Below are 16471 nucleotides of genomic sequence, written 5' to 3' on the forward strand. Positions count from 1 at the left end.
TAGTGTGTATCAATGTATATCCATGTATTCACCCCTCCCCCACACCCTCTCCCCATTGCCAGGTGTGTCGTGAGTACCAGCGGGGCAACTGCTCCCGGGGGGAGAATGACTGCCGCTTTTCCCACCCCTCCGACAGCACCATGATTGACACCAACGACAACACGGTCACCGTGTGTATGGACTACATCAAGGGCCGCTGCTCCAGGGAGAAGTGCAAGTACTTCCACCCTCCGGCCCACCTGCAGGCCAAGATCAAGGCTGCACAGCATCAGGTGAACCAGGCCACTGCCGCCGCAGCCATGGTGAGTAGTCCGCCATCTTGGATCATCTAGGAAACAGTCGCATTGTAGGAATGAGGAAATACACACAGTAGGATGAAGCCGCCCGTAGCCACAGCTCTAAGGTCAGTTATGTGTTTTGACGTTGCAATGGATATGGTTAGGATTTGGGGAGGGTAAGCAGAGAAACTGATCTTAGATATGTGCCTACAGGTAACGTCTCTATTATATTATATGGCTCAGTCTTTTTCTCTGCCTGATGGCGTTAGCTGATAAAAAAAACAGACGTTTAGCTGATCTGACTGATCGTATCTGTATCTACATCCTCTGTCTCAATGTGTGCTTCCCCTGCATAGGTTCCTCTTGGCATTCAATGCATTTAATAATGTGCTTATCTGACTGCAGCCTAAGTCTAATATAACAATGGTCATTCCTCTCTAGCTGAACATCCACAGCTAAACTAGCATTGTAACACTTGTCTATTGTTCCTAGTATTTGCCATGCTTTGTATGAAGAGCAAAAAACAAACGTTGTGGTGTTTAATCATTGTAATGAGACAATGACTATGATGTGCACAGTAAAAGATTAGAGTGTATTGCTTTTTGATCGTTTAATAGTCCCACTTGTCACACTTTAAACATTCTATAGCTCATATTGCTTAATAAAGTCTTCATAAACCCTTTATAAGGCCTGCATAGATGCTTCATAATCATTTATAAGCAAATGTCACACTATATAAAGGTTATATAACAGGTCCTTACATCTGGTGCTATACCAGATGTGGTATAAACCCTATACTACACTTCATAAAGTATGACATTTGTTCATAAATGATTTATGAAGCATTTATGTAGACCTTATAAAGGGTTTATGAATGCTTCATAAGTTATAGTTATTTTAAAGTGTGATCATATCACTCAATGCCCAGTGTTTTGAAGTAATGACAGTGTACATTCCATTTTATTCTTGTTTACATCTTTTCACAGTATTTGATTTAGCTAGACCATTATTGAACTCATGACCATGTATGTACTGTACTGTAGCGCTCAGCCGTAGTACTGTAGTGTCTACACACTGTGCATGCCCTAGTCATGTTATCCCCTTGTATACTGCATTCCAATGATTTGTTTTTTTATTTGTTTTTTTTTCTCACCTACCCGAACTGCACTGCTGCCCCCATGATGCACCTCTGCTTGCTGGTTTATGTTAATGCGCTTGAACCCCATTGGCCCATTGCCATCATGTGCTCGCTGCCTGCTAATTAAGACTCAGTCGGCTGTCAAATCACTGAAGCGACCCCTCGACGCAACCTTTGACCTGGTACTATGACCTTTCACCTTTTAGCTTGGCATGTGGCTTTGTTGTCGTAGTGCAATGTCTTAACCCAGATATAGCTACTTTAATTATTGTTTGTTATCGTAATGTGTTTTATTTTCTCCTGTTGCTATATGTGTCATTATTGCCTGTGATAAACTGATTGTGGCTTCCTTCCCGGCTTTGACTGAATTGACCATCTCCATCATGTTTGCGATTAAAAACCTGCTTCCCAAACAAACATCAATTCGACAAGTGAATCTCTAAAAAGGGCCACAATCAATTAATCACCTATAGCTTATGTTAACAGTAGGAGAGGGTTGAGGACATTTTAGCTTTTAACAGTAAATGTAAATGGTGGCATGGCTCTAGCTTATGTACAATGTGTTGTAAATCAGTAGTATGTATGTACAGTATATATGCATGTATTTGTTCCTAGTGCATGTCTGATTGAGTGGGATAGGACTAAAGTCATATTGTAGGGATCCATTCCAACCCGAGTTAAGAAGATTGCTCATAATTCAGTTGATCATGGCGCTAGCAGTGCAGCCCTCTCTCTCTCTCTGCTTCCTATCTCTTCCTCTTCTAGCTGCCTTATTGTTTTATTAATAGAGCAATGCTTGCTTTAGTTGCATTAAGTCAGCGCAAGGTGTATTTATACAGTATATCCTCCATATTAAGCTTAGTAACTGATTGTATCATGGATATGAATGCTTTATAGAGTCACTATGTAGCCCCAGTTAGTGCCATGCTCTTGCTTGTGTAGTAATGGTGTAGACTGCTGCTTGCTTGCTGGTGTTACACACGGTTACACGTTGTTGTTGTGATGTTCTTTTATCCTCTAACTTAACAACAATTCTCTTTTTTGTTTTCTTTCCCATTTTTACCTCCAACACACCATCTCCTCACGCCTCCCTCACACACCTCTTTCTCTCTCCTATCTCTCTCTCTCTCTCTCTCTCTCTCTCTCTCTCTCTCTCCCCCATCCCTCTTTCCCTCCCTCCATTGGGGCTGGGCAGGGGATCCCCCATAGTGTCATGCCACCCATGCCCAAGCGGGCAGCCCTGGAGAAGCCTAATGGGGCTTCTGCCATGTTCAACACTGGCATGCTCCAGTACCAACACGCCTTGGCCAACATGCAGTTTCAGCAGCAGGCTGCCTTCCTCCCCTCAGGTATGGCTCCCAGGGCGCCCACGTTGCTTTCATATGGTCTCTTTCATACGTAGAACTAAAACGAGTAGACCTGCCTGGACATTGAAGGTAGTTAGAGCTCAGCAATAGAGTTAGAGTACGTAGAAGGTGAACAGTGCAAACATTGTTATAACAATATTAAAGGCTCCACGCCGCCATCTAAATCTGGAAGTGGTGCAGGTGTTCAGGTTCTCTCGCTGGTAATGTGCTTTGGTTTGGGCTGGGGGGCTGTGCATGTGGTCAGATGGAGACTGCATTGGGAAGTGTTTCCTTTCTGTCCCCTTGCATCTGTTTGGCAACATAATGTATGTCCTGCTTCCATATTCAACTGCTACACTGTTTCGATTCTGTCTTGAGCGTGTGTGTATGCTATGTGTCACTATCATGATTATTATTATGACTTTTACTATTTATATTCATTGATTGATGATTGCTATTACTATTATTATCACTGTTTATTGCACATTAATATCCATGTTTTTATCTGATCTGTATTGACTCTCTACCTGATTCTCCTTATTGCCTAGTTTGGTCAGTACCAGGGTTGGGGTCAATTCCACTTCAATTCCAGTCAATTTAGAAACACTGAAATTCAAATTCAAATTCTCTTCAATGGTTTTCAATGAGATATGTGTTAAATTGGAATTGGAATTAGGTTACCATTTTGAATTAACTGGAATTTAAATGGAATTTTCCCCAACCCTGGTCAGCACACCTGTATTTTCACTGATGACTACTTACTGTGTTACTGAATGCTGTCCAGTTAATTAATTAACCTGATCTCTTCCTTCATTCTAACGAACCTTGTGACGGGCTGTTTGATTTCTCTCCCCCTTTTCCGATCCACTTCCTGTTGTACACTTCCTGTTGCACTGCATGATGTGCATTTGGGCAGGCTCAATATTCTGCATGACCCCCACCGCCGGTGTTGGTAGGTTCCAGCTTTCCTTCTCCACCAATTAGCTTTCAGCCTTGCCAGTGACTCGCACATCAATCTATCTATCCATCACATCTGAGTGAACCCATATAGTTTTATAGCATGATTCCCACTTTTTTGTGCGGTCTAGTCAACTGCTAGGGTCGTTGTCACACGAGTGACCATAGGAGTTAGCAAGATAGGAGCACTCAATAACCATAGGTGTTGGCAAGACAGCACAAACAGATCTGGGATCAGGCTAATAGTTTTAATTTCCCTCCATTTAATAATCCTCAGAATGGTCAGATCCACATGTAGTTGGATCTGCCTTTGCTTTGACTGAGTCACAGGGTTGGTTGTGGCATATAATATCTACTCATTTGCACATTTCCTTTGTCATTTAAAAAATAATAATACTGTGTTTAGTCATAACTATAAATTGTAATACTGGCGATATACACTGAGTGTGAAAAACATTAGGAACACCTTCCTAATATTAAGTTGCACCCCCTTTTACCATCAGAACAGTCTCGATTCGTTGACACACGAACTACAAGGTGTCGAAAGCATTCCACAGGGATGCTGGCCCATGTTGACTCCGATGCTTCTCACAGTTGTGTCAAGTTGGCTGCATGTCCTTTGGGTGGTGGTGGACCATTCTTGATACACACGGGAAACTGTTGAGCGGGAAAACCCCAGAAGCATTGCAGTTCTTGACACACTCAAATTAGTGCACCTGGCACCTTCTACCATACCCCGTTCAAAAGCATCTTTTGTCTTGCCCATTCACCTTAACCTGTCTCCTCCTCTTCATCTACACTGATTGAAGTGGATTTAACAAGTGACATCAATAAGGGATCATACTGTAGCTTTCACCTGGATTTGCCTGGTCAGTCTGTCATGGCAAGAGCAGGTGTTCCTAATGTTTTGTGCACTCAGTGTATGTTTTAATGTACGTTTTATTCTGTTTCAGGTGTACTACCAAACATGTTACTGTAAATATTCCTTAGACTCTATACCGCTTTTGTCTGGTATAACCTCAATATGCCATCCACAGATGTACCAATCTGAATCCCTATCCCTTTAACACCCATAGCTAGATTCCAATCATATAACTTACTCCCTTCTCCTCTCCCTCGTGTCTTTCCCTTCTCAGATCAGAAAGGACTGGAAGTGTTTAAGAAATATGGTTACTGCCAACCCAACCTTCTTCTAGGTTAGGTGTTTTCTGCATCATATTGCTTAAACGTATCCAATCCTCTCAGATCTTCAAGTATGCATCAGCGAGGGCAGAGAGAAAGGAAGTGAGTTATTGAATTAGAATCGGGCCCTTGCCCCTCTCCCCCCCTCTCCCCCCTCTCCCCCCTCACCTGTCCCTCACGTTTGCCTGGTGCCCAATTGGCCACACTCTACTCCTCCTCTATGGGTTTTTGCTTATCTGATTTTCCCTTTTGACAAAAGTACCCATGATGCACGGTGGTACGCAAGCGTCTGCAGCCACCACATCTGCCACAAGCGTTCCCTTCGCAAACGCCTCAGCCAATCAGGTTTGCTCCTCTCTCTCTCTCTCATGTACAGTGCATTCGGAAACCCCTTCCCCATTTCGTTACGTTACAGCCTTATTCTAAAATGGATTAAATATTTTTTTCCCCCTCATCCATCTACACACAATACCACATAATGACGAAGCGAAAACTGTTTTATCGATTTTTTTGCAAATGTATTAGAATTAAAAAACAGAAATACCTTATTTACACAAGTATTCAGATCCTTTGCTATGAGACTCAAAATTTAGCTCTGGTGCATCCTGTTTCTAATTGACCATCCTTGAGATGTTTCAACAACTTGATTGGAGTCCACCTGTGGTAAAATCAATTGACTGGACATGATTTGGAAAGGCACACACCTGTCTTTATAAGGTCCGATAATTGACAGTGCATGTCAGAGCAAAACCTAGCCATGAGGTCGAAGGAATTGTCCGTAGAGCTCCGAGACAGGATTGTGTTGAGGCACAGATCTGGAGAAGGGTACCAAAACATGTCTGCAGCATTGAAAGTCCCCAAGGACACAGTGGCCTCCATCATTCTTAAATGGAAGAAGTTTGGAACCACCAAGACTCTTCCTAAACTGAGAAATCGGGGAAAAGGGCCTCGGTCAGGGAGGTGACCAAGAACCCAATGATCACTCTCACAGAGCTCCAGATTTCTCTGTGGAGATGGGAGAAACTTCTTGAAGGACAACCATCTCTGCAGCACTCCACCAATCCGGCCTTTATGGTAGAGTGGCCAGACGGAGGCCACTCCTCAGTAAAAGGCACATGACAGCCTGCTTGGAGTTTGTCTGAAGGCACCTAAAGACTCTCAGACCATGACAAACACGATTCTCTGGTCTGATGAAACAAGCGTCACGTCTGGAGGAAACCTGGCACCATCCCTACGGTGAAGCATGGTGGTGGCAGCATCATGCTGTGGGGATGTTTTTCAGCGACAGGGACTGGGAGACTAGTCAGGGTTGAGGGAAAGATGAATGGATCCTTGATGAAAACCTGCTCCAGACCTCCGACTGGGGCAAAGGTTCACCTTCCAACAGGACAATGATCCTAAGTATACAGCCAAGACAACGCAGGAGTGGCTTTGGGACAAGTCTCTCAATGTCCTTGAATGGCCCAGCCAGAGCCCGGACTTGAACCCGATCGAACATTTCTGGAGAGACCTGAAAATAGCTGTGCAGCGACGCGCCCCATCCAACCTGACAGAGCTTGATAGGATCTGCAGAGAAGAATAGGATAAACTCCCCAAATACAGGTGTGCCAAGCTTGTAGCGTCATACCCAAGAGGACTTGGCTGTAATCGCTACTCAAGGCTGTAATCGCTGCAAAAGGTGCTTCAACAAAGAATTAAGTAAAGGGTCTGAAATGTCTAAAAACCAGTTTTAGCTTCGTCATTATAGGGTTTTGTGTGTAGATTGCTGAGGATTTTTGTTTTATTTCTTACATTTTAGAATAAGGCTGGAATGTAACATAATGTGGAAAAAGTCAAGGGGTCTGAATACTTTCCGAAGGCACTGTGTATACAGTATATATATCTGCCTTTCACGCACAGTGCACATGGAGGTTCTGTAGGTGCTTCTCTGTCTGCTAGGGATGGGATGGGAGACAGTCTCCCTCTTGTTGGCCTACACTGGTTGTTGAGTATAACCATTTAACAAAAGGTTATTAGAACAGTACATCTATGTATCATGTTAATGGTAAACTTTGAATGTAGTTATAAAACAAGTTATATATGTCATTAACTAGTCATTCTGGGGAGACATTTACTCTATGTCATTCATGTTTGATGTAATTTTAACCTTGATCTTTGTCCTTTCTCATTTTGAGGACTCTTCCTTATCAAAGTTGACTACCAACGAATACATGCAATTGGTATGTATGAGGTAGTTTTCCTTATTTTTGTCAAGCGTTTTGCACAGTAGGTGCAGCAGTTGCTATCTGTGCCATTTGGTGCTCGGCTTATGTTTTTCTGCTGCTGCCTACATGCAGTCAAAGCTATTACAGTGTCTGAGGACTCCACTTTTTTTTTCTTCCGCTGCTTAGGCCCTTGAGTGAGGAGTATACAGTGGGGTCAGAAATCACTGACACCCTTGATAAAGATGTCAAAGAGCTCTATTTACATGTCACCTGACCAAAGCACCAGTTCCAATCCAAGTGCTAATGTTGTTTAGCAAACTCCAGGCATTTACATTTGTCATGAAAATTGAGCTCAATGGCCACGCACAGCACTGGTGGGTTTGGTGTCGAAATTAGAATGCATAAGCAGAAAAGAACCCCATACCTACTGTAAAATATAGTGGTAGATCTTTGATGTTATGGGGCTATTTTGCTTCCTCTGGTCCTGGGGCCCTTGCTAAGGTCACTTTCCCCAGTACCAGGATATTTTAGCCAAAAACCTGGTTGCCTCTGCCAGGAGGCTGAAACTTGGCCGCAAGTGGATCTTCTAGCAAGACAATAATCCCAAGCAGACATCAAAATCCACATTTTGCAATGGCCATCTCAGTCTCCGGACATGAAACCCATTGAAAACCTGTGGTTTGAATTGAAGAGGGCAGTCCATAAGCACAGACAAAGGATATCAAGGATCTGGGAGGATTCTGTATTGAGGAATGGTCTAAGATCCCTCCCAATGTGTTCTTCAACATTTTAGAAAAAGGCTCAGTGCCGTTATCCTCTCAAGGGGAAGTGTTGAAAGGTATTGAAAACAGGGGTGTCAATAATTTTGACCCCTACCTATTTTTGTATTTTTTTTGTATTACTTGTTAAACAAAATCTCATTCTCTGAGCAATTGTATTAGTATAAAATAATATAATTTCCCCCAAAATATTGGCATACAATATAGCTCAGTATTTCAATTATTTATTTTATACAGTAATTTTTGCTAATCTTTCTCAAGGGTGTCAATAATTTCAGACCATACTGTATGTGGTCAAATAGGACAAGGGAAAGAATACATGTACATAGTGAAATATTAACATATTGTACAGTGAGGAAAAAAAGTATTTGATCCCCTGCTGATTTTGTACATTTGCCCACTGACAAAGAAATGATCAGTCTATAATTTTAATGGTAGGTTTCTTTGAACTGAATAACAACAAAAAAAGAGACAGAATAACAACAACAAAAATCCAGAAAAACACGTCAAAAATGTTATAAATTGATTTGCATTCTAATGAGGGAAATAAGTATTTGACCCCCTCTCAATCAGAAAGATTTCTGGCTCCCAGGTGTCTTTTATACAGGTAACGAGCTGAGATTAGGAGCACACTCTTAAAGGGTGTGCTCCTAACCGCAGCTTGTTACCTGTAAAAAAGACATCTGTCCACAGAAGTAATCAATCAATCAGATTCCAAACTCTCCACCATGGCCAAGACCAAAGAGCTCTCCAAGGATGTCAGGGACAAGATTGTAGACCTACACAAGGCTGGAATGGGCTACAAGACCATCGCCAAGCAGCTTGGTGAGAAGGTGACAACAGTTGGTGCGAATATTCGCAAATTGGAGAAACACAAAAGAACTGTCAATCTCCCTCGGCCTGGGGCTCCATGCAAGATCTCACCTCGTGGAGTTGCAATGATCATGAGAACGATGAGGAATCAGCCCAGAACTACATGGGAGGATCTTGTCAATGATCTCAAGGCAGCTGGGACCATAGTTACCAAGAAAACAATTGGTAACATACTACGCCGTGAAGGACTGAAATCCTGCAGCGCCCGCAAGGTCCCCCTGCTCAAGAAAGCACATATACATGCCCGTCTGAAGTTTGCCGATGAACATCAAAATGATTCAGAGGACAACTGGTGAAAGTGTTGTGGTCAGATGAGACCAAAATGGAGCTCTTTGGCATCAACTCAACTCGCCTTGTTTGGAGGAGGAGGAACGCTGCCTATGACCCCAAGAACACCATCCCCACCGTCAAACATGGAGGTGGAAACATGCTTTTGGAGGTGTTTTTCTGCTAAGGGGACAGGACAACTTCACCGCATCACAGGGACGATGGACGGGGCCATGTACCGTCAAATCTTGGGTGAGAACCTCCTTCCCTCAGCCAGGGCATTGAAAATGGGTCGTGGATGGGTATTCCAGCATGACAATGACCCAAATCACATGGCCAAAGCAACAAAGGAGTGGCTCAAGAAGAAGCACATTAAGGTCCTGGAGTGGCCTAGCCAGTCTCCAGACCTAATCCCATAGAAAATCTGTGGAGGGAGCTGAAGGTTCGAGTTGCCAAACGTCAGCCTCGAAACCTTAATGACTTGGAGAAGATCTGCAAAGAGGAGTGGGATAAAATCCCTCCTAAGATGTGTGCAAAACTGGTGGCCAACTACAAGAAACGTCTGACCTCTGTGATTGCCAACAAGTACTAAGTCATGTTTTGCAGAGGGGTCAAATACTCATTTCCCTCATTAAAATGCAAATAATTTTATAACATTTTTGACATGCGTTTTTTTGGATTTGTTTGTTGTTATTCTGTCTCTCACTGCTCAAATAAACCTACCATTAAAATTATAGACTGATCATTTCTTTGTCAGTGGGCAAACGTACAAAATCAACAGGGGATCAAATACTTTTTTCCCTCACGTATAATGTAATGGGAGTGCAACAACCCTTAAAGTTAAAGACATTAGTTGAAACTTTATTATCCCAAGGAAAAAAATGTATGCTTAACTAACTGCACTCCAGGGAACAGAACCGAAACACCCCCCAAAAAACATTTTTGGGGAGACAGAATCAGAACCAGGAAGGAAAGAGATCTATACTGTTCCAGTTCAGAAGCGTTATTTTAAAATCATGGGAACCGGTTAATAATATTATGTTAGGTTCCAGGAATTATTTTCAGTCCCTCAAAAAAATACTACAAGGCAGCTATGCAAAGCCCTCCCTCTGTCACTCAGAAACTTATTCCAGTGTCTGCCTGCCAGCTGAAAATATTTGCCAGTGTGAGCATGTAGGCAACCTGCCTCTCCCCCTCTGAAGCTTAGGCTACTGTAACCTACTGACGTTACAAGTGTGATTCAGAAATTAGGGAGAGATTTTTAATTAGGGAAAAATGTATTAACTTTTTCAATACTATAGCTTTTACATTTCACATTGGATTTATTAACTATTGTTTTTAATTATGGTGCCACTCTGCACACACAAGCTTGTTAGCTAGATAGCTAGCTAGCTCTGGTCCAATGTTAACTCTCGGAAGTTCAATAGACATTCAAAGATTTTCCATAGAAGCCGTTCTTCCGTAGGTATAGTTCTGTGGGCCTAATTGAGATAATGCATGTCATAACAATATGCCCAGAGCTTCAAGCCAAGCCTCCTCCTTCACCCTGTCTCGCTCTCCCCCCACCCGCAAAATTGAAGTCGCTTCTCGCGCCCTACACTTGTCTGTCTGTCCATCGCAGATTTAAACAACTATAGCTTGCCTGCTCCATACTACTCTATCCTGTCATTTAATGTCGAGCTAATGTAAAAAACTATTTCAGAGGTTTAAAAAGGAAAAAAGAACCGGTTCAGAACTTTATTTTACAGGTTGGAACAGTGGAACGGAAAGAAAAACAATACAAAACGATTGGAAAATAATTTTGGTTCCAACCACTGGGTGCAGGTATACAAGCTGTAGGACTTAAGTTTGCACGAGGAGACACCTCACTAGCGACTGACATTTTATTTTCTTCCTTCCACCCCCTTCCTCCACCCTCCCCTTGCCAAACATTCCAAAAATGATGCTTGACCGTTGATTAGCAGGTTTCAGTGATCCTATAAAATGCTTTGTTTTATCTATGCAACATTGTAACCACATTTTGTCTTATCTTCATCTCCTTTTCGGTAATGAACTCGAAAATGTGGTTAAAACTGCTGATGTGTGGTAGTGGGGCTAGTGGATGTCCGATGATATGCGTAAGATGTTTGCTGTGTTTGATTTCTCTGACCTGTCTCCATCCCCAGATTCCAATCATTTCTGCCGATCATCTGAGTAGTCACAAGTATCTGACTCAAATGTAGTTCGAGTCAAGAACAGTGAGTTTCTATTCATCTCTGTTTCGTTACAGTATGTTTAACTATGCAGCTAGTGTTTTTGTTTTATTTTTATACATTTAAAGGGGCAATCGGCAATCATAGATTTTTGGACATTGAAATGAATATATACCCATTGATTCTTGAAGAATATTACTTATAGATGCCTCCTGGGCTCAGTTTAACTCTTGAACCCCATCAGAATCCACATTCTAAGCTTGTTTTCATCCTATATTTGTAAACAATGTAAATGCAAACATTGAATTTATTTAGATTTGTTTGGGTAAAAACATTATACAGCAAGATGTACACTGTATTTCCAGACGATAGCACTTAAAAGTATACATTTAAACACTTGTTTCCAAAGTGCTCCTTGATGGTAATAACATAAACAATTTTGATATCATGAATGGTCAGTCCTTACATCCAGAGCTCTGTCTATGAATTAGATGTTGGTTATATTTCTCCAGACCCATCTTTCAGCTTTTTACCAAAGCAGTGGCGGGGTGGCCGCAAGGTTATTGATTAAACTGCAGATTGCCGATTTAAGCAACCTTTCAGCGAGCAAAAAGAAGATCCAGATCTTGGAAGACGAGCTACATATGAAAATAACTTTTCTAACTTCCAAAAAAAATGTAATTCCTTGTTTGTTGTTTTGCAGATCAAATGACTGTGTGCTGGCACTGTACAAGCCTAAAGAGTTCCGCCTTTATGTATATAATGTTCAGAATGTCAAGCAATGGACATGAGGAGAATCGGTCATCATCTCTCAGTCGCTCCGCAATGCTGTTCTTGTCACACATGCCAACATCGGTGTGCCCAGTCGATGCCATGCCATGACACACATACATACATACACACACACACCTCCTTGTCCTCCAAGTCAACACCCAGCTGAGAAGAGGAGTGTCTGTCTATCCATGCTGACAGACAGACACTGAGTACATTCACAATACACCTGTGTGTTCAAACACATTTATTTTTTACATTTTTGCACACACATGAGGCTGAGAGCGAGATGTTGTGGCGTCTAACGTACAGAATACTGTGTTGGTACGTCGGTAGACCAAGACAGCATTTTTTATTTGTTTTGTTTTTAAATTAATACATTTGTTTTCATGGTTTACAAAAAAAATGCAAATGTGCACCTTGAATTTTAATTGAAATCAGAAAGGCACAACACATTTTAGCATGTACAGTTTTCTGTTTTTTAAAAGGCTTCTAGTGAAGCTAGATGATAAAATGAGGGTCAGGGACATATGAATGTTCTGGGTAAGAAACACACCTGTGTACCTTTGAAAGCACAGCCATGCTAGCTTTAACCACCTAAATTGTGCCATAGAGGCCATACATCCCAAACCAGAGTGTTATTTCAGCAGTGTTATTCTGTTTACCTAAGATATGTGTTTTTATGGCTCGAGTTTTGTTTTTTTTACGTAATTTCTCCATTGTGTATTTTCTTTATATATATATATATTGTGCCATTTGATTTTTGGTTGTTATTAGGAATGGGTTCCTCTCCAGCCTTTGATCTCTCTTGCAATGAAAAAAAAAATAGAGGTGCCTTTTATCAATTTGTTTTTGTTTTGCCTTTCTGTTTTTGCTTTATTGTTGTATTTATCAGATGGGGTGATCTATGACTCAGAGCTCATAGTGACTGGGAGAGTTGTAAGTCAGTAGACTCTAATGCCTGTTGAAGTGATATGGGGCGTACTAGCTCTCCATGAGGTCTCATTTTCTTGTCCCCAACCTTAAAGGAAAAATCCACTCAAAAACGATCTTTTGGTATTATATCAAAATGTAGTTTTTGAGTTGATTTTTTCGTTATAGGTGGAGGGACTCTAAAAGTGTGTCTAGAAAGAAGCACTGTCAAATCATGTGTTGTTAAAAAAATATAAGTTTGATTAGGTCATAAGAAGATATGCACTTGATTGAGTGTTTTTGTGCTCCCCCAGACCTATTACCTCTCAATAGACACATTTTACTTCAATTGAGGTAATACAACAAATAACTAATTTGATGTGAATTTATCAAACAGAAGGAAAAAGTATCTCACTTTTTTGATCAGATTTGATCTGATTCAGGATACCAAAGCACAGTTCTGCTCATGCACGAAGGGAGTTTATGGCCAAATTCAAGGAAGGTTGAACACAGAATTGGGGGAGCAGAGATTTCATTTCAAAACCCTTGTTTTCACATGCCATTATGTTGTGGGATTTTGTTTTGTTGTTTTGACTGAGGTGTAAGATCTCTTTTCTGATTGTAATGTACTTCTATTGAAGCCTTAGATTACAGGACTGGGTTACATCCCAATCAAATGTACTTTCAATCACCATACAGGCAATGAACACCAATTATATATTATAGTCCGTACACATACATACACCTTATAATGTTTTGGTTTAGTTTTTTTCTCAAGTAACAATTTACTCTTAAATTTCATTGAACTCATGTGTTATGTATTACTTAAGGATTTTAATCTATTTGAATATTTAGTTTGTAGATTTCTGCCTTATTATATTCTACTTGACAACATTATTATATAGCCGTTGTAAATTTAGAGATTTGGATTTTCAAACCATACTAATGATTAATAATAATATGTGGAGTCAGAATAAGTATTCACATCATTCTTGTAGCTGGACATCTGAAGAAGTTGATCAAAAATGTTGATCAAAGGCCTTTTGATATTGATACAATGAACGGCATCAGTTGGTGAGTTGCCGAGGCATCAACTCTGGCTGAAAACGAATGTTTTAACTAGCTACAAGTCGAGATCTTGTTTGAAAATACACTATTGGTCAAATGTTTTAGAACACCTACTCATTCAAGGGTTTTTCTTTTTATTATTTTCTACATTGTGCTCAGCATATGTGGGAACTCCTTCAAGACTGTTGGAAAAGCATTCCAGGTGAAGCTGGTTGAGAGAATGCCAAGAGTCTGCAAAGCTGTCATCAAGGCAAAGGGTGGCTATTTGAAGAATCTCAAATATAAAATATATTTTGATTTGTTGAACACTTTTTTGGTTACCACATGATTCCATATGTGTTATTTCATAGTTTGATGTCTTCACTATTATTCTACAATGTAGAAAATAGTAAAAACAAAGAAAAACCCTTGAATGAGTAGGTGTTCTAAAACTTTTGACCGGTAGTGTATATTGTGTCGAAATTTAGATCGTCCATGTTTAGAGAAGGAACAAAAAGTTATTTTCTACTGTATCCATTAATTAAAATATATATATATATATTGTTTTAATATTTCTTAAGATTGCCCTGAATGTCAGCGCAAAATGAACAGTGAGATTGATGGGTCTGTGGAGTTTGGTGAATAGTGAGAGTAGAGGTGAGGTAGTGGACTTTGCTGAATCGGGAAGGTCGGTAATGCTGCAGATGAACGAACTCTAACCTAAGGGACGAAGGTTGACTTTTTGCACTTCTGTACATAGTCAATGAACAGAGAAAAAAAAACATTTATCATATTGAGATATTATTTTGAATAAAAAATTCTATAATGATAAGTACTTTTTTAGGTTAATTTAAAAAAAATCGAAACGGATAGACCAGCTAAACAAATTTGCTTGCAAAAAGAAAGAAAATGGTGCCAGTTTCTAGGCCAATGCATTCAGAAAAAGCTGTGTTTTTAAGCTTTTGTCAGTGGCTAGTAGTTTGCCAGGAAATCCTCAAGGGGCGTAATCCACTCCCACTCACTCCCCCTGTAGTATATGATATACAATAAATATCATATATTGTCCATATTTCAAATCTTGGAACAGGCCATTCATGCCTAGCCCTACGGTACAATAACTACAAAAATATATATTACAAACCATTTCAAATTTTAGTTTCATTTCATTGCATGTAAAAAGAACACAAATGTAAATCTATATGAGTAGATATGGAAAGTTTATATTTTCAATTTACAAAAATAAATTTGGGGAGAAGGGGGAAATAAGACTTTAGACAAGTAATCGAACACTTGCACTTGTGATATACATTTTTTACCAAGAAACTACATGAGCTCTCAAGAATAAAATGTAACGTTAACACAAAACCACCCCAGAAATATTCTCTAATCACCGTAAGATCACTCAAGTCAACATTGACTCACAGGGCACAGCTAATGCTACCAGACAACTGTGCACTCAGCAGGTGAAGGCTCCCCACCATACCAAATGTATAGGTAAATACTCTTTCAAATGAATGTAACCGTCTTCAGTCAAGGTCATCCTATTTCTGACTCGAGGTCGCTGTATAAGTGCTATGGAACCAAAGCGTCACTTTCTCCAAACCAACCAGAGCTGCGTGGGCAGATTTCACTGTCTCTCAGCTTAAACCAAGGTCTTTCTTCCCTGCAGGGGGCACACATGCTTGACTGTTTAGTATGTGTGAACACTTAATTTTTTTGCTTATAGTTGCTACAGAATAATGTACTACTCTTGTCTTCAGATTTGTTTTATGCACATTTTATTGTTGCCATAATTGACTCTTGCTGTTCTGAATTATATATTAAAAAAAAATTGAATAAAAAAAAAAACTGATTTGCTCACGCAACTCATCTGTGGTCTTCCTGTTTGCATGTTAACTTTGTCTATAACACATTACTGTAAAGGTCCAATGCAGCTGTTTTTATCTCAATATGAAATCATTTCTGGGTAACCATTAAGTACCTTACTATGATTGTTGTCCATTAAAATGGTCAAAAAGAGCATTTTCTCAAGCAATAATTTTACTAGGACTGTCTGTGAGTGGTCTGAGTGGGGAGGGGAAACTGAAATCTAGCTGGTGTTGTCAGAGAGGTTTGGAACTCTCTTATTGGTCTATTAACTAATTTACTGCCTAGTAGGCCAAATTCACCAGGTAGGCCAAAACTCCACCCGGCCAAAACTCCATACCACTAAAACAAGCTGACATTTCAGGCTGTCTTTTGAAGCATCTCTTACTCTAAAAGGGCATTATCATAATTTTCATTATTATTATTCCAACCTCATAGTGTGGAAATATATATAAAACACAGGAAAATCACGTATTTGACTGCACTGGGCCTTTAAATAGATGACAAGACACCTTTCCGAGGAGATTATAGTTTTCTGTTCCTTTGCTTCCTAGAGTATAGCCCTCGTTCACGGTCATGTTTGTGGAAAGTAAATTACAGTCATGAATTTGATAGAGAAAATATGCTTATAATAAACATATGCCACAACTTATAACGAA

General features: G+C 40.3%; 1 protein-coding gene across 21 annotated transcripts in view; it reads left to right on the forward strand.

The window, feature by feature from the left end:
* The window catches only part of mbnl1 (muscleblind-like splicing regulator 1), a 93503-nt gene extending 77692 nt beyond the window's left edge, over positions 1–15811 (forward strand). For 5 of the 21 annotated variants that reach the window (XM_014192071.2, XM_014192073.2, XM_014192070.2 and 2 more), the window contains 8 exons: positions 63–302; positions 1545–1598; positions 2612–2765; positions 3679–3714; positions 5161–5246; positions 7076–7120; positions 11190–11261; positions 11920–15811. In XM_014192071.2, coding sequence (XP_014047546.1) covers positions 63–302; positions 1545–1598; positions 2612–2765; positions 3679–3714; positions 5161–5246; positions 7076–7120; positions 11190–11246 — 672 coding nt within the window. In that variant the 3' untranslated portion in view covers positions 11247–11261; positions 11920–15811. The remainder of the gene's footprint in view (positions 1–62; positions 303–1544; positions 1599–2611; positions 2766–3678; positions 3715–5160; positions 5247–7075; positions 7121–11189; positions 11262–11919) is intronic. The other 16 variants (XM_014192077.2, XM_014192081.2, XM_014192080.2 and 13 more) reach the window with 11 other exon arrangements.
* Positions 15812–16471: the final 660 nt, after the last annotated feature.

Source organism: Salmo salar, chromosome ssa03 (assembly GCF_905237065.1).
Source record: "Salmo salar chromosome ssa03, Ssal_v3.1, whole genome shotgun sequence".
Classification (NCBI taxonomy): domain Eukaryota; kingdom Metazoa; phylum Chordata; class Actinopteri; order Salmoniformes; family Salmonidae; genus Salmo; species Salmo salar.